Source organism: Petaurus breviceps, unplaced genomic scaffold, assembly GCF_028583685.1.
Source record: "Petaurus breviceps papuanus isolate PSGF00001 unplaced genomic scaffold, PetGlider_PUasm1.0 90977, whole genome shotgun sequence".
NCBI classification, from domain to species: domain Eukaryota; kingdom Metazoa; phylum Chordata; class Mammalia; order Diprotodontia; family Petauridae; genus Petaurus; species Petaurus breviceps.
In genome coordinates this window covers 31279098-31297220 of record NW_027187391.1, presented here as the reverse complement: position 1 = coordinate 31297220, position 18123 = coordinate 31279098, and the positions used below count along the sequence as shown (strand labels likewise).

General features: G+C 36.9%; 1 protein-coding gene across 6 annotated transcripts in view; it reads right to left on the bottom strand.

Annotated features, from left to right (window-relative positions):
• MCM9 (minichromosome maintenance 9 homologous recombination repair factor) overlaps positions 1 to 18123 on the bottom strand; it is a 182399-nt gene that overhangs the window by 119509 nt on the left and 44767 nt on the right. For 4 of the 6 annotated variants that reach the window (XM_069076958.1, XM_069076961.1, XM_069076960.1 and 1 more), the window contains exons 5-7: positions 16489 to 16689; positions 9714 to 9839; positions 7827 to 7946 (exon numbers count right to left, since the gene is read on the bottom strand). In XM_069076958.1, coding sequence (XP_068933059.1) covers positions 7827 to 7946; positions 9714 to 9839; positions 16489 to 16689 — 447 coding nt within the window. Of the gene's footprint in view, positions 1 to 484; positions 4628 to 4724; positions 7947 to 9713; positions 9840 to 16488; positions 16690 to 18123 lie in introns of those variants that run through there. The other 2 variants (XM_069076963.1, XM_069076964.1) reach the window with 2 other exon arrangements.

Sequence of the window (18123 nt, the reverse complement as noted above, 5' to 3'; positions counted from 1 at the left end):
TCCCATAGATGATCTTCCCATTAAAGTTATTAGTGCCCATTTTACATATCCCACAGAAGACTCCTAGCTTTACAGCCATAGAAGTACCTTCACATATAAAACTTCATGCCACAACTATGTTTCTAAAGCTGTTTTTAAGAAGAGGAAATCTAAATATGAGCACTATGTTTTACTAATACTTGTCACTTTAAAAATAAAGGAAATTTCTTAACTGGATAATTTTGCAAAATGTTATAGAATCTTAGCTTTTAGAGATGAAATATAGGACCTTAGACTTTCCCCCCTTCCTTTTCATTTGCAGAAAAGGAATGTAGGCCCCAGAAGGTAAAAAGGAAAGGTTCCATGTCCCATAGCCAGTCAGTGGAAGAGTCAGAAGTAGAACCCACATCTTTTGACTTTACATTCAGTGCTCTTTTCTGTATACCACACTATGCCTTTGAAATCCCAGATTAAATATTTATTTATAAATAATTCATTTTGAAAGCTGTATGAATTTTCAAATGAGATATAAAGCATTTTGTAGACTTTACTTACATAAACATTAGCTGTTATTATTAATGTGCAGTCTACTTCAGAAACTTTTACTCCCTGATTTAATTTTTTAAAATTAGTTAACTAGGGATAGGGAACAAATTTCACTAGTATGAGAAACTCCCTGACAAGGAAAATTCCTTCTACCAACACATGTTAACTCTATAATTTACAATCTTAGGGAGGTGCCTACAGTAGGGCTTCTTAAACTTTTTCTACTCAACCCAGAAGTGCTGGCCTAGAGCACCTGCCCAAGACCACAGACAGAGTCATTGTTAGCTAAAGGCTGCACAGAGGACTGAAAAGCCCAGGAAGAGTTCAAGTTTTGTTGCTGACATGATGCTAGCTGTGCAACCCTGGCCAAATCACTTCCCTTCTCAGCATTCTAGGCCAGGGGTGGGGAACTTGCTGCCTCAAGGCAAAAGGACTAAGACAAAAAGTTGAAGGGAAGGTGCCAAGCTGTTGGTAGAGGGAAGCAAAGCACCTTTTTTGTAGCTCCCTACACAGTGAAATCCCAGGGCCAGGTCAGTGGTAGGAATATCCACTTAGAAATGAATCAGCATTTTTGTAGGGAATGATCAATCACCAAACAAAAAAGAACTATGTTGGAATTTAGAATGATACCTTCTAGTGGTTGATCGCTCTAAATCTATTAAAATTGCAATGTCTTTAAGCATATACTTGGCACACTTCTTCCTAGTTACTTTAACAGTAATATGAAAATCAAGCATATATACTTGTTAGAAATAAAATTAAGTAATTTATTACTGACTTTTGATTAGGAATGTAAGAGTGATCGGTTTGTAACAAGTTTCAATAATGTTTACATTTACCAAAATTTGTAAATGGCTCATATTGTCTGAAAGCAGCATAGATCCAAAAGCTTAAAAAAAAAAACCTATTAAAATCTAAATTCCATAGTTAAAAAAAATATTTTAGATCATGAAGTTCTAAGTGACATGTAATTTCTAGGTATCAAAACTTTGCAGTTACAGAAAGGCAACTTTTAGACTTTAGGTATAAAAAAATTTGTATCAAGCAATTTTCTTTCTCCTTTGTACAAGCTTACCTAAACTATACTGAATCACATCTAAGAAACTGGACACTAAATTATTATTTTTAAAGATCTGAAATTTTTTTTGGACTCCATTAGTTCAAATAATTGTGTACTGAGAAAACAAGGCTTAACAGTTTACTTATGCAATTGAACAGATGGGTGAGGGGGTGGGAGAGAACGAAGACAACCATTTGAGCTGATAAAACACCAAGCAAATGAGCAGAAAGCACGGGTAATCCATATGTAGATCTTGGGATTCTACTTACAAAGTGACAAAGGATGCAGGTAGGGGGAGTCAGGTGGGCTTAAGGAATTAGCCCTATGAAGATTAAGAGGAATAAAAAGAACAAAGTGGTCCTTCAAATAGGAAGGAAGAATTTTGCTATATTCTTTACTGTGTATTTTTTTTTTCCTTACACCATCTTCTCTCACATGTTTCAAACATGATATTGGCACAAAACTTGGAAAAGAAAAAATGCTGGTACAGTGAATCAGCAGCTGTTCATAGCTATAGGGAAGTCTCTGTATCCATCTTAAACTTTGTAATGTGTATCCATAGACTCTCTGAAATTACTAATGCCCCATACAACAATTGTTTTTCTTTGGTCAGCCAGAGAAGCTCCATTCTGGCTCTTCCTGTCTTTTGTTGATAGCTTGCTGTTGATATAATTTTACAGAGAATGAGGATAGCTTAATATTTAATGCAGTGTTTTGATTTTCAAAGCAGCTTTCTTTTTTTTTTAAGTTTTTAATTTATTTATTTTTAGTTTTCAACATTCATTTCCACAAGATTTTGAGTTACAATTTTTCTCCCCGTCTTTCCCCTTCCCCCAGCCCCCAAATAGCAAGACTGATTACACCTTCCCCCAATCTGTTTTCTCTTATATCCTCCCCATCACTTCCCTAACTTTCTAGTAGGGCATGATGGATTTCTATACCCCAGTGCCTGTATATCTTATTTCCCAGTTGCATATAAAAAACAAATTTTTTTAAACATTTGTTTTTAAAACTTTGAGTTCCAGATTTTTTCCTTTCTTCCTTCCTCACCCACCCTCACTGAGAATATAAACAATTCAATATAGGTTGTACATGTGTAGTTACCCAAATCATTTCCATAGTAGTTATATTGTGAAAGACTAAATATATTTCCCTCCATCCTATCCCACCTTCCACTTGTTCTATTCTCTACTTTGATCCCGTCCCTTTTCAAAAGTGTGTGCTTCCAACTTCCCTCCCCCCAGCTGGCCCTCCCTTCCATCATCCCCCCTCTTATTTCCTTCCCCCCTATTTTCCTGTAGGGTAAGATACCCAATTGGGTATATATGTTATTTTCTCCTTAACCCAAATTTAATGAGAGTAAGGTTGACCCATTCCCTTTCATCTTGCTGCTCTTCCCCTCCATTGTAATAGTTTTTTTTCTCTCACCTCTTTTATGAGATAATTTATCCTAATCTATCGCTCCCTTCTTCTCCCAATAAATTCCTCTCTCACCTCTTAATTTTATTTTTTAGATATCATCCCTCCATATTCACCTCATCCTGTGCCCTCTATGTATACATGAACATACATATGCCCACACTCACATATATATATATACATCCTCCTATACATACATATCTATGTATGTATACATATATATTCCCTTCAACTATCTTCATACTGAGAAGTCTCATGAGTTACAATTATTTTTCCATGTAGGAATGTAAATAGTTCTACTTTAATAAGTTCCTTATGATTTTTTTCCTGTTTACCTTCTCATGCTTCTTGTATTTTGAAAGTCAAATTCTGTTCAGCTCTGTTTTTTTCAACAAGAATGCTTGAAAATCCTCTATTTCATTGAATGACCATATTTTCCCCTGTAGCATTATACTCAGTTTTGCTGGGTAGGTGATTCTTGGTTTTAGTCCTAGCTCCTTTGACCTCTGAAATATCATGTTCCAAGCCTTTCAATCCCTTAATGTAGAAGCTGCTAGATCTTGTGTTATCCTGATTGTGTTTCCACAATACCCAAATTGTTTCTTCCTGACTGCTTGCAGTATTTTCTCCTTGACCTGGGAACTCTGGAATTTGGCCAGAATATTCCTAGGAGTTTTCTTTCTGGGATCTTTTTCAAGAGGCGATCAGTGAATTATTTCAATTTCTATTTTGCCCTCTGGTTCTAGAGTTATCAGGGCAATTTTGCTTGATAATTTCTTGAAAGATGGTGTGTAGGTTCTTTTTTTGATCATGGCTTTCAGGTAGGCCAATAATTTTTAAATTATCTCTCCTGGATCTGTTTTCTAGGTCAGTGGTTTTTCCAATGAGATTTCACATTGCCTATTTTTTCATTTATTTGGATGTTTGATAGTATCTTGATTTCTCATGAAGTCATTAGCTTCCAATTTTGCTCCAATCTAATTTTGAAGGAGTGAAGGCACACTCTTCGGGTGGCTAGGTGGCACAGTGAATAGAGCACTGGCCCTGGAGTCAGGAGGACATGAGTTCAAATCCAGCCTCAGACACTTAACACAAAAAACTAGCCATGTGACCTTGGGCAAGTCACTTAACCCCAACTGCCCTACCTTCCCCCCTCCAAAAAGCAAGGGAAAAAAAAGTTATTCTCTTCAGTGAGTTTTTGAAATTCCTTTTCATCTGGCAAATTTGGCTTTTTAAGGCATTCTTCTCATTGGCTTCTTTTGCCATTTGAGTTAGTCTATTTTTTAAGGTGTTATTTTCTTCAGTGTATTTTTGGGTCTCCTTTAGCAGGCTATTGAGTTACTTTTCATGATTTTCTTGCATCACTCATTTCTCTTCCCAATTTTTCCTCCACTTCTCTTACTTGATTTTTCAAAATCCTTCTGAGCTCCTCCATAGCCTATAACAAGTTCATATTTTTCTTGGAGATTTTTGATGCAGGAGTTCTGGCTTTGCTGTCTTTTTCCTGCTCCGTGCCTTGATCCTTTTTGTCCCCAGAAAAGGATTCTATGGTCTGTGCTTCCTCTGCTTGCTCATATTGCCAGCCAATTACTTGACTTTTGAGCTCTTCGCCATGGTAGAACTCTGCTTCCAGAATAGAAAGAGCTTTGTACCAAATTGCTGGGGGCTTTGCAGCTGCTGGAGCTATTAGGAGGGTGCCCTCTCTACAGTCCCCATAAGCTCTGGCTCACTGGCCACACACCCCAGGACCATCACCCAAGACTGCGATCTAGATCCAAGCAGGTTAAAGCAAGAGTGATCACCCTCTGAATGGTGGCTTGGTCCCCTCAACCTGCAGGCCAGAAGCTTGTGGGTAGGGGCCAGACTGAGCTCTTTCATCCCACCCTGTTCTAACCGAGTTCCCACTGACCTTTTACTTTGTCTTTGGTGTTTATGGGTTGAGAAGTCTGGAAACTGCCACAGCTGCTGGTGATTCACTCTCCTAAAGTCTGCTCTGGCTGTTGCTGGTGGGGGCTGCCCTGGGGCAAGAACTGTGTGGCTCATCGAAACTGTGCTCTGCTCCCAGCGAGGTGCGATAGACCCTTCCTGTCTGTCTGACAGCCTGCCTTCAGTGGGAGATTTGTTTCTCTCTGTCACTTGTGGGCTCTGTAGCTCTAAAGTTTGTTTAAAGTCATTTTTTTTTACGTGTATTAGTGAAGTGGGAGCTCATGCCAAGTTTGTGTTTCTACTCTGCCATCTTGGCTCCACCCCTCAAAGCAGCTTTCATTATCTCATTTGAGCTTCACAACAGCCCTAAGAGGGTAGGCACTACAGGTCCATTTTACAGATGAGAAAACTGAGGCTCAGAAAGGTAATGTTTTGATAAACCCATGATCACAAAGCTAGGAACTGCTGGGAGCAAAAGTTTCAAAACCAGACCTTGCTGTCTTCTAGGCTAGCACTGCTTTCACTACAGAAAAATATATAAATACTTAGAAAAAAGCATACAAGGAGCCACTTTTAGAAACTGCCTATTTCTTATCCAAAACTTGTATTTCTAACCCTTTTCAATTCGGAAATCCCTATCTACTTCAATATGTGCATGTGGAATGTAACAGTAATTTTTTTAAAAAGTGTGTTTTCTTATGTTACTTAACTTTGGTCCAACTTAGAATTTAAAATTAGTAGACAAGTATGAAGCATTTTCTGTCTAAGCTTCCTAAAAGAAATCTATTCCATACCACTGAAATCCAGGTTCATCTTGGAGTAACAAATGATAGTTGCTATGCAAGGTATTTTAGGTGGGAGAGACTGAAGACTAAATTTCTCTAATTAAAACTGTAGCAGAAATTTAGAGCAACAGTAAAAGACTTTCACTAACAAATTTCTGTCAATGCTAAATTTCCTACCTAAAGGAAATATAAAAGCAGCATGAGTAATCTTAACACATCTTACAAAATTCTTAATGTCTTTTGCTAAAGGATCATTATGAATATGAAGCTAAAAGGTGTACTTCACACTATAGTAGTGAAAGCTACTGCAGCTTTTCTTCTAAGGAAAGGTGGTTTCTAATTTTTAATTAAAAAGACAATTTTATTTCTTAAAACAAAGAAGTACATGTATATACATAAAACTGAATGCCTTCCAGCAAAGTTGACTGTACAAGCCAGATCTATTTTGCTCCTAACTTCATTCTGGAATTAGAAGGTGTACATGTATTATCATAGAAAAATTCCCCTAGCAGACAGATCTGGAAATCTTTGGTGAGAATGGAGTTAAGGTGATTACTAGCCACAATGCAGTATTATGTTAATATGGCTGTACTTCTTTCCAGCTCAAGCCACTCCTCAGAATCATGCTCTCTTTTGTACTACTGGAATTTCTCATGTCAGAAGTCTCTTAAACTAAGTTTCCAAAGCTTTTGTTTCCTTGGATAGTATATCTGGATCTTTATGATGTCTGATAGAGCCTTAATACGTTTGTTTATATCAGTTGGTTCTGCCCTCTTATTTCATGAAATAGGATACAGCCTGAAAATTCCTTAAGGATCTGATTATGTAAAATCAATTTAGTTTCCTACTTCATGAGTTCAAGCAGCAAGTGTTTACTTGCACTTTGAGGATACTGAGAGGATTATGATAGTCCTGTGTTCAAAAAGCTTATAATTAATGGAGAAGGGTCACGTTAGACAAGTTAGACAATTACAACAACATAAGACTGAATATGAAAAATACCATGAGAGTCACAAAAAAAATCAAGGGAATGAGAGAGGAAAATCATTAGGGAGAGAGCAGGGGAGGCTTCAAGAAGAAAATGGCATTTAAGCCAGGCATTGAAGGATGAATAGTTTTAAGAGAGAAGGAAGAAAACCATTCATGTAAACTGAAGAACATCTCCAAAATATGTGGCCTATTTAGGGTACAGCAAATAATCCAGGTTGGCTAACGGTAGGGATTCACTTAAAGGGGTAATAGAAGATAAGAAAAGAAGGGTTGGTTGGGGCTAGAGCATGGAGACACAATGTAAGGAATTTGGACTTGGAAGTCCCTGACCCAGAGGAATGACATAACCAAAGCTATACTGCATTAGTAATTTTAAAATTCTATACTTTGGGTTTAGTCAGAATGAGTGACATCTGTAGTAATGGATATTTTGGCTCATAAATGCATCTTTGAAGGTCACCATTAAAATGAGATATAAGAATAACACAAGAATAATTATGTTTTTCATGCAGAAATAATTTAAAATAGGTAGATCCTTTTAGTATTTTCCAAAGATAGCTAAAAGAATTTGCCACTAATGTCCTACTCTGATGCCTCATTGTGGCATGGCCCTGAGTTGTTGAAGGTCTTGGCTGGCCTTATCAAGTTAGAAAGGCCTTGAATATGGGCCCATGAATATGTACATCTGCCATCTGAGGAACAATCCAGCTTTTAAATACAGAAAAGCTCATCACCAGGTGATTAATTTTTTTTTTTTGGCTTAAAAAACTCATTAAGGTCATCAATCAAGACACAGGGGTTGCAATGTGAGTTACCTGAGGGAATGATGACAGTAAGAAGATATTTAAAAGGATAGTTTTGCTTGTTCATTATGAATATTTCCCTCATTTCTAGGTCAAGATTGCTAGTCATTTTCATGCTGCCAACACAAAAGAAACTACTAAATTTCTGTTTATTAAAATAAAAATGCACCCAAATTTCCTAGTCTTGCAAAAATATGCATTTATTTCATGTACCTGCTTATATATGTCACTTCCCCTACTGCCTTTTCTTTTTAGCCTACAGACAAATGCAGGAAGCTCTGGTACTGTAATATCATCCAATACTGTTACATCAAATACCTGCACTGGTAGATCCAATTCCTGTGGTGAGCACAGATCTCGGAGTAATCTTTGCTGCATATTTGAGAAACTGAGATTTCCCTGTACCAGGGTCTCCAACCAGTAAAAGATGGGATTCACCTAGGAAAAAGTAAACGTGTAAAGCTTTATTTACATGGCTACCAAAGACAATTCAGGATACTTTTAATTGACTAAAAACTTTTTTTAGATTAAGTAAATTCTGAAGACCAACAATTTAATTGGGGGTAAAGGAGGGTAGACCCTGAATCTATGGAATAGGGAACATCTAGAAAGAAGATTCACTCTACCCATGTAGATCTACAGCTTATGGGTAATAAAGTTTCCTGGGGGCAATAAAAGGTTAAGTGACTTGCTTCTGGTCACATATCTAGAATGTGTGTGTGTGAGAGAGAACTTGAACCCATGTCTTTCTAATTCTAAAGTCATCCCTCTATTCATTCTGCTAAGTTGCGTTTGATGAGCATATAATGGAAGAACAGCATTCAATTCTGGTGTGAAACTTGGATTATCAAATTTTGTCTCTCAATATAGACATTATGATGCTGTCGTTTTGATTCTGAATGACAAAAACCTGTACCAAAAAGTTCCATTGTTTTCCAGGAATTTAGACCTACGTGTAGTGACTTCTCTTTGTCAGTTTGTTTTTAAATACCCATCTGCTATCTCTGTCTTCTTCCTCTTCAGTATCTAATCGTTTCCATATTTCAACAATTAAGTAGCAGGAACAGAAATATTCTTATATATGCATATATATATGTAATGATAAAATATTAAGTATTTCAAAACATAAATAAAATATCCATATGAGTGTCTAGGAGAGCATATACTTCATTGATGCAATACCTAATCCAATTTGACTTTAGCATTGTTAGAATTCAAAAGCATTTCTAAAATTTATTTAAATATTTATGTAACTCTTTATGGAAGTTGCAGAATTCAGAGCTGGTTAGACATCTTAAGAGTTCATATAGCCCAAGTCCTAATTTCATAGGTGAGGAAACTGAAGCCTAAAGAGGTTAAGCAACTTGCCCAAGGTCACACAGGTAGTTAGGAGCCCAGCCAGGATTCAAAGCAAGGTCTAAGGCTTCAAATCCAATACTTGGTCTCCTGTACCACACTGCCTCTTTCTCTAATTCAGACAGAAGCATAATATAGTAAAGCTTTCATTTTAATATTGTTCTAGGAGCTACACCAATAACACTGATTCATTTAAAACAAGATTCTTTCAATACACAAGTTGTATGGAGTCAGAGAGAAACCCATCACAGTCAATACAGGTGCAGAGAGAGCTGTTAAAGCTAGAATACACTGACATTGGCAAAGTTATAATATGCCCTTATAAAAATCTTTGCTTGAATCTGTGACCTACAGTCTCACTGCAGATGGTTCATTTACCATCCACTAGCAGAAGGGGAATCAGCAGGCAAAAAATTTGGAGCAGCAGGTCTATGGGACTTGTGCTAACAGTCACAGATGGAGAGTGAGCTGGTCGTGTGACATTAAGGAGCATTATTTCCTTTCTTGCTCTCATAAAGAAAGGCCAAGAACCCAAGTACAGACTCCACCCAAACACTCTAATGGGAATGTTAATGGTTTATTCTTGAGGATCAAAGCATACCCACCGAGAAAGTTGTTACATCTGAGCCTTTCTGGAATTTCACTAGTGAGATTTTGGGGGAAGTTTGAAGTATTACCAGAAACATAACTGTGAGGTTGTCAGCGATATTGCATTTAGACAGTTGCTGATTTAAAAAGATGGTTAGAAGGAACCCCAATCTTCACCAAAGGGCTTTTCATTCAGGAAAACAAAGAGTTGTGTTCTCCATATTGTTATGTGTTCCCTGGAACATAAGAACAGGGACTAACCTCGGACCCTCGTTCCAGTAGCATCAGTTCTTTGGACGCCACCGGCAAGCACCATGGCTACAGCAAGCTTTACCAAATACATCCCAAAAACTTGAGGACACAAGCTAGCCAGGATTTCATTCCTTCCTAGGAGAGGGGATAAAAATAAGGAGTCAACAGTGATTTCAAGAAGGACTTACATTATAATCCATATCCTCAATGATTTCTATGAACAACCATTTGACCATCTTTAGACTGCTTCAAAGACCTTTTTCTTTCATTCTTTTTGGTCTGAACCTGTGATGTTACTGGTCTGGGAACTACTGATGTGAAAACTCCACAGATGCAGTCTGGCAACTTAGCAGCAAGTTCATAAACTTTGAATGTGGGTGCCCTAAGAAGCTAAGGGTCATATTTATGATCAAACAGTTGGTATGCCAGAGATACTTTTTCTGATTCCAAGGCCAACCTTATGACAAGGTCCACTCTGCAATGGTGCTTCTCAAAGACCATTCTATTATAGTTAATAAGCAATCAGAGAGAGAATAGGAGGCAGAATCACTTTGTTAAAGTTTCAACTCCTGTTTCCTATCTCCTAACTTCATGAAAGAAACTGAGTTTTTCTAGTGCCATCTGCACTGTGCATCAAGTTTTACTAAACTCCTCAAACAGGAGATAATAGTAAGGTGCTTTTTTTTCTCTTTTATTTATAGACTTTAAAAATAGTTTCTACCTCACTCTATTGCTTCTTAACCTCATTCTATTGCTTCTTAACCGTCTTCTCCTATCAAAGCTAGTTCAGGGTGAGAAGCCCTGTGGCTTACATAAGAGGAAGTTCATTACACTTCTCACAAATGATATAACTAACAGTAGAAGCCCAAGTCTCTTTGAGCAATGCTCTATTTGTGTGGCCTTTGGAACTTTATGTAAGGAATGGAATTAGCAGTAATTTAACTTTTCTGGTCAATCTAGACACAGTTTTGAGAAATTCTGTACTAAGCTCTTACCTGTAAAAAAGACCCAAATTTAGCACTGGCTTGGTAGGAAGGTGAGTAAAGAGTATGTATTTCAAAACCTGGGTCAGTCTCTGTTCCAAACTTTACATAAACAATGTCAAAGTACTTAACCTGCCAGTTTTGTTTTGCTGGCAGAGTAGACAAAGTACTGGACCTGGAATCAGGGAGACCCGAGTTCAAATACAGTTTCATAACATTTACTAGCCCTATGATTCTGTGCAAGTCACTTAACCTCTGTCTGCCTTACTTTCCTCATCTATCAAATAAGAATGATAATAATAACACCCACCTCCTAAGGTTACTGTGGGGATAAAATGGAGGTAATATTTGTAAAGTGCTATACAAAACTTAAAAGTGCTATCTATACAAGTATTATTACTGTTATTAAAGTCTGGAATGAATTAAGGTATGAAATGAAGCCTCTGGTTACTGTGTTGGCTACTTACCCCAAGGAGGTTTTTAGAGAACTTGAGGGGTTTGTATTAAGAAGCTTTTAGTGAACCTTTTAAAACTTACCATTATATTTATACTTGTAATATTAAGGATATCCTCTTTTTGTATATCAGTGGCCTTAGACGTTTTCAGGGATTGATGAGCATTTGCTGTTACAGGAACATTCCACTTAATGTCACTGAATAGCTCCCGGAAAATTTTAGGTGAAACAAGATTGCAGGGGGTAGTCTAGTCAACTTCAGCAATATTCAAAATGGAAGACGTGGTTCTAGTAAGGTAAAACCAATCTTTACAGAGACTTAAGTCTACCCAAAAATGGGGCAGAGATTTTGGACCCAAAGTGTGGGGCAGACCTAAGAGCCTAAGCATCAACGCATCTCCTGAGGTTTAGAGCTGGCATTCAGTAGAATTAAGAGGTGTAGAGCAGAGGAAAAGGAATAGATGGAGAGACAAGATTGAAGAAAAGACTGAAGTCACACTGTACAAAGCAAATGGGAAAACAGGGCTCCTCTCATCCTTGGAAATCCCCAACCTCCAATTCAAGATCTAGTAGGAAATAATTTTAGACATTTTATCTGAAAAGATTTAAAAAATCAACTGCACACAGCTAGGGAAATTATAATCCATATCCTCAGAGAATCTGAACAATTAGAAAAATACTAAGTTCTGCTGCAACAAGTGGAATATGGAGACTAACTGATAAGAGTGAAAGCCAAACTCATCTTACTGCTCCTACATCTTTGAGACATTAATAGGGTGACCTACTGGCCTGTGACTTTGAACATGCAAATAAATGTTGGCCTGACAGTTTAAGAAAGCTTGAAAATTTTCTGCTGTTTCCTTTTCCTTTGTGTTTCAGAAATCCCTTTGTGTTTGTGAATGGGATAGCTCTAGGTTAAGGGTATGGCCCTTATAAATGAACCATTTGTACAAAGTACTTAACATCTAAGAGGCAGCATGGTGACTAGAGACCCGGTTCAAGTCTTGTCTCTCACACATACTGACTATGTTAATCATGCCTGCAAATCATCTAATTTCTAAGGGTCTAAGGGAATTTTTAAAAAACATAAACTATAGACAATCAAGAAATCCCCACACCAATGAAATCACAAGTCTATACCAAAATATTCCAAAAACCTTAACAGCTCTATGATATTTCACAGTTTAGGAATAGAAGAGAAACCATGTCACACTTTCTGTGATACTTAGCAGTCTAAGAGAAGAACAAAGACTCTAACTAGGCAAAGGGCAGCTTGGATTGGTGATATAACCTGACCTGATTTTAGGGTAGAAGTTTTGGCTAAAATGTAGTAACGATCATGGTCAGATAACTTTAGTAGGGTATGCCTATATTTGGTGTGAAAGTGTTGGAACTTGCTCTTTGCCTATGGTTTTGTCACTTCTTTAGTAGAGGAAAATAAGCCAGGCACTCCTAACTGAAATTTCAAGTCCCCTCTGCAACCTTAGGAAATTAAAGGATGAACAAACATTTCCCTCCTCAATTTGTGTCTTTGTGTTCTAATTCCCTTCTCTAGAGGCCAAAAATCATCAAATGTACAGGTGGGCTTTGGAAAACTAGTTTTTATAATAATACAGGTTGATTAAGAGATGACTAAGCCACAGCGTATGTGATATTGGGCAGCAGACATGGTGAACAAAGAAAACTTTAGCTGAAATGAAGGGGTATGTGAAAGTAGTGATTTGATATAGATTGGAGATGCTGCAGGGGGCATGAACTGTCCAGAGAACTAATGAGAGGAGGGATGACTGGAGCACAGGGATAGGAGAGGGGAGGAAAGAGAAAGGAAAGAAGAGAAATAAAGAGAGGTTTGCTAAAGAAGTAATATATTCATAGAATAGACTCAGATGTAGAAAAGACCTGGAAGGCTTCCTACTCCAGTCTCTTCATTTTATAGATGTGAGGTCTAAGGCCCAGAGGTAAGGTGTCCAAGATCTTTAGGAAACCACCCAAGAGAAAGACGCAGAATCAGGATGTGAACCCTGGTATTATAACTCCAAATACAGCACCCTATCCACTATCCCACTATGCCTTTTGCAGGGGGAATGGTCAAACAAATTTTGGTACATAATTATGAACTTAGATCTATGTGAGTACAGATACATGATCATATTTCACAAGCTGGAAGGAAGCTGAGAGGTCATCTAGTCCAGCCTCCACATTTTAGAGGAATTAAGGTGGTATAGTGGATGGAATGCTAGACCTGGAGTAATGAAGATCTAAGGTCAAAAACTGCCTCAAATAGTTGCTAGCTGTGTGACATGTGCATGAAGAAATTTGCATGAACTGATGATGGGTGAAATAAGCAGAACAAAGAAAACAATATACATAATGACTATAATGTAAATAGAACATAAAAATATAATTATAGTGAATGACCAAACAGCCCTGGAGAAGAGTTAAAAAAAATGTACTTCCTTCCTTTCTTTGCAGAGATGGAAGTCTATAGATATGGAATCCTGTGTATATTGTCAGACACAACTGATGTGCTGACTGGTTTTGCTGAACTGTCTTCTTTTTTCCTTTTGTTTTAATTCTTTGTTATAAGAGATGGCATGATGGGTAGGCAAGTGGTATGGATATATTAAAAATTATAATATAAATGCAAAAGGATGTAAAGCTTTTTTTAAAAAGGTATTATTAGACTGCATAAAAAAGGACTCCTATCTCAAGTTCTAGGTATCTCTGGAAAGAACAAATTAAACTGGAAATAAAGGAGTTATAATTGAAATCTACTAACAAAGGTCTAAGGATATTCAAGATACAGGGTTAGGAATGTGCAAGATGGCCTAGGGCTAGAGAACCAGGAAGGAGCTGTTAATAACTAGATGCCTGTATTGTTGAGTCAAAATGGACTTAATGAGCAAGCGAAGAATCTGTGTTAACCACCTGTATAAATATTCTGTACCCCAAGATTTCCTTATACTATATTATATCACTTTTGCTTTCCAAATGACTAAGTAATTGATATTTTTCACTCTCCTGGAAGTGTTACCTGAAATAGGTAGAAATGAAAGTTCCAAAACAGAAAGTCCTTATGTCTTGGTTTGGTGGCAATGAAAATGATCAGTGACCAAATAAAGAGTACTTTATATTCAAGGGTTTCTGATTAGTTTAGTCATAGGAGAAAATGCAGTTAAGTGAACACTATTTTACCCATCACTGCCACTAGATATGGGTCTGGTTCAACTCAACTTTAGTTGCACAGATTTGGCCTGGAGAGAACCACATGAGATTTATCTGAGATGTTTCAAAAAACCTTAAGTCATTATATAAATGTCAGCTATTTTTGTTAAACTTGCATTCAGAATGTAAATAATGTTAATTCCACTCTGGTCTGAAACAGCCCTTAAAGTCTAACATAGCTCTAACTGAAACCCCAACCTGAAGTGGAGCACCCCCAGGAGCTAGCTGCTTATAGGGTCTATTTGGTTTGTTTCATTCCAGAGTGAGTAAAGAGTGGCCTTGAGGACTCAAGACTGGCAACGAGTAAGCCAGTATTGAAGAGACTTGTACTAACCTTCAAATATTGGTACAAAACCTAAAGGTGCTAGGTTCAAAGTAGCCAAGACCTTTGGAGTCAAAATTAATCTGAAATTGAGCCAACCAATGGGAGACAGTGAAAGAGTGAGGCTCGTGGATAATTTACAATACTTCCAGGCTTTTTTAGCCAACATAATGCTTATTTTTTACTTAAAATGGCTCCTTTCAGGGTCACTCCTTACCTTGAATTAATGATACCTAGGATGCTATTTTATGTCTTATATACTAAGAAGACTTCACCAGTTTATTCTACAATGTTTGCTGTGTATCCGTCTTGCCTTAGTTTCCCCATCTGGAAAATGGAGTTAATAACTGTCTTTGCTAAGGAAGGACTTCTCTCCTTCTAGGTCACCTGGTCAGTGCTGTACTACTTTAATCTTTGTATGCGGTGAGTGAAGAATGCTTTGAAAATCTCCTTTGAATCACCAATACAAAGCACTTCAGAGAGCAGGATGACAGGAATGTACTTGATTATCCTACTTTACCAACATACAGAACTGAGCAATAGTTATAATAAGCAGGAAATGACTTTGTCAGTTAATATGGAAGCTCTTCCAAACAAGTGTTCAAGTGGTTTATGAAGAATATCAATGAAATTTACTTTCTGAAATAAAAAAAAAATTCTTTCCAAAAACTGAAATGAATGGGGCTTCCTAGATAAGACTACCATATTCAGTGTGTATCTGTGTACACACACATATAGACACACATATGTACACACATAAAGTATATATTTTAAATTTCAGGGTTTGTTAGAAAGAATTCAAGAAAAATGGTTCCATTTATATATACCCCATTGATATGATAAGGGGACTAATCAGGAGTAAGTTGTCTATACATACAAAAATATCACCATTAGTTGCTCAGGCTTTTTAAAAGATCACCTATATTTAGTATGTAGTGAAAAGATGAATATCTGATTAAAATAGAGTATGTGAACAGTGATAATACTTTTGTGCTTCGAATGTGCTATGATTTTGATTTAATGACAAATAAATTCATATCAGCTTTAAAGTTGGGCATGTCTCAATAGCTAATCATAAAATTTCTCTTACTAGCTCCTTTTTCCCCCAGAAGGTTCCTCCAGGAAAGAATCAATGATGAAGATCTAACATCTCAGGAGTTAAAAGGTGTTGTAACTATTTTAAAGTTTTAAACAAGATAATGTTTTTCTAAAGCCTTACTGTGATATTTTAACATGTGTAAATTTTATCATAGCAATTTATATAAAGACAGAAGACTTTAGTTGTGTGATGAAACCTTTTCATTGAATCACACTAGTTTCTTCACTAACATCTGCCTTTTTTCTCCCTTCCTATTTTCTTCTATCTTTTGCATATACATATATTCTTTCATTCAAAAACTCTAGGTAAAATATCTTATGAGCTACTTATACAACAGAAAAAGAAATAACCTTACAGAAATATAATATTATGGAAGAACAATAGAATTTGTTTTAAGGAGATATTGTGTATTTAATTAGAGGCTGCACATGCATTCCTTCTGAAACTTATGACAAAACAAAAGACATTTTTTCAGCGATAAGAAGTGAAGAGTTTCATGAAACTCAACCTTAATTTCCCAAGAAGTTCTTTCAACACAGAAGATAAAAAAGCTTGCAACACAGACTAAACATAGGGGCACTGATTCTGACCCTAAATTAACCTAGTTGCTGAATTACACATAATGTAAATGTGTTCTAAAAGTATTCACGATATTCAAACAACAAATGAAATATCAGTGAAAACTACCCTCAATCACAAACCTGCCAAAGGATCAGTCTTATAATGTTCCCAAAAATTCTCAAATTCCTTGTGAACTTCCTCATCAATGATGTTGCTAGTGGACTGTTCGTTATTCACTTGGACATAGTTGGCTTTCAAGACTATCTCCACATCACATCGAACATCTTGATGGAAGGGGTTCCACCGCTGCATCACTACCCCATAAATGGTGAGGTCATCACCTTGGGAAGAAAACCAAGTCAGTTAAGAGAATACATTTCACAGAATAAATCATTGCCCCATCTGGTTTTTAGGGAGGTTCACTGACAAAGAATTCTGGGGAAAAAACAATATTCTGAAAAAGAAGTAAATAAGCACTTAAAAAGTGCCTATTACCTGCCAGGCTCTGTGCTAAGCATTTTGTAAATATTATCTCATTTAGTCTTCGCAACAACCTTGGGAGGTAAGTGATATTATCCCTATTTTTATGTTTAGTCCCTATGATCTCTATTTTACAGTTGAGGAAGCTGAAGCAGACAGAGGTTAAGTGACTTGCCCAGGGTTACATAGCTAAGTCATTGTCTAAGGCCACATTTGAATTTAGATCTTCCCAATTCCAGGCCCAGAACTCTATCTAATGAGTCACCTAGCTACTTGCCTTGCCACTAGGACTCACAATTTCCATAGGAAACTATATTTGCAAAGATAAAAATGACGCTAACATTGAAAAAAAATTCCAAGTCTGTAAGAGCACTAAAATATTACTCTTTTCTGGAAAAGTATTTTCCTGAATGATAATTCATTTCTTCAAAAGATCCATGATTTGATGTCCTTCCACTGACATAGAAATCAAGCCCCACCCCATATCTTAGTTGATGACCTTCATGAATTTCTGTGTCCAAAAAAACCCAAACCAAAACAACTCATCACCTGGTAGCCAAGCTTGCAGAGACAAACCTACAAATTTAGCTAGTCTGGCCTATGGATGACATTTTGTCAATTGGCTGTAATAACTTTCTCCATATTGGAAAAACCTGCCTAAAGCTTATGATTTATTGGGAGAGCCTTTAAAAATTTAAAGTCACCTCCATACCCTGACAAGTTACAAGTAGGACTTTAGTGGAAGCACTTAAAAATAATATCATCATCATATTTATGTGGGGAATGCCTTTCCCTGAGGCTCTTAAAACAAAGAATAAATAAAACGATTTGTGTTAAGAGATGTAGAAATTGCAAAGAGAGTTTAAGCTACTATTAAGTTGGTGGTGGGGAAGAAGAGCAGAAGAAAGCTGTTTTCTCACTACGATGTATTTATTTTCAGAGCTGGTATCTCCTTTTAGGAAAAGTCCCTTAGTTTAATCCATCCCTCATTATACTTCAAAGACCTTTCACATAAATTTTCAGGAGTACGGGATCAATCAATCAATCAATCAATTATACATCTCTGTCAGGCACAGTGCTAGGCACTGAAGATACAAGGAAAGAAGGTGGGAAATTCCTACCTTTGAGGAACTACTTTATCACAAGAAACAAGTATACATAAGAAAATACTAAATGCATACAAAACAGATATAAGGTGATCTTGATGGGACCATGAGGGGGCCCTGGCAGCAGGGGAGTTGCTAATCTAGTCATTGTGAACCATCTAAATAATGGTTCCTTGGCATTGTGTGGTC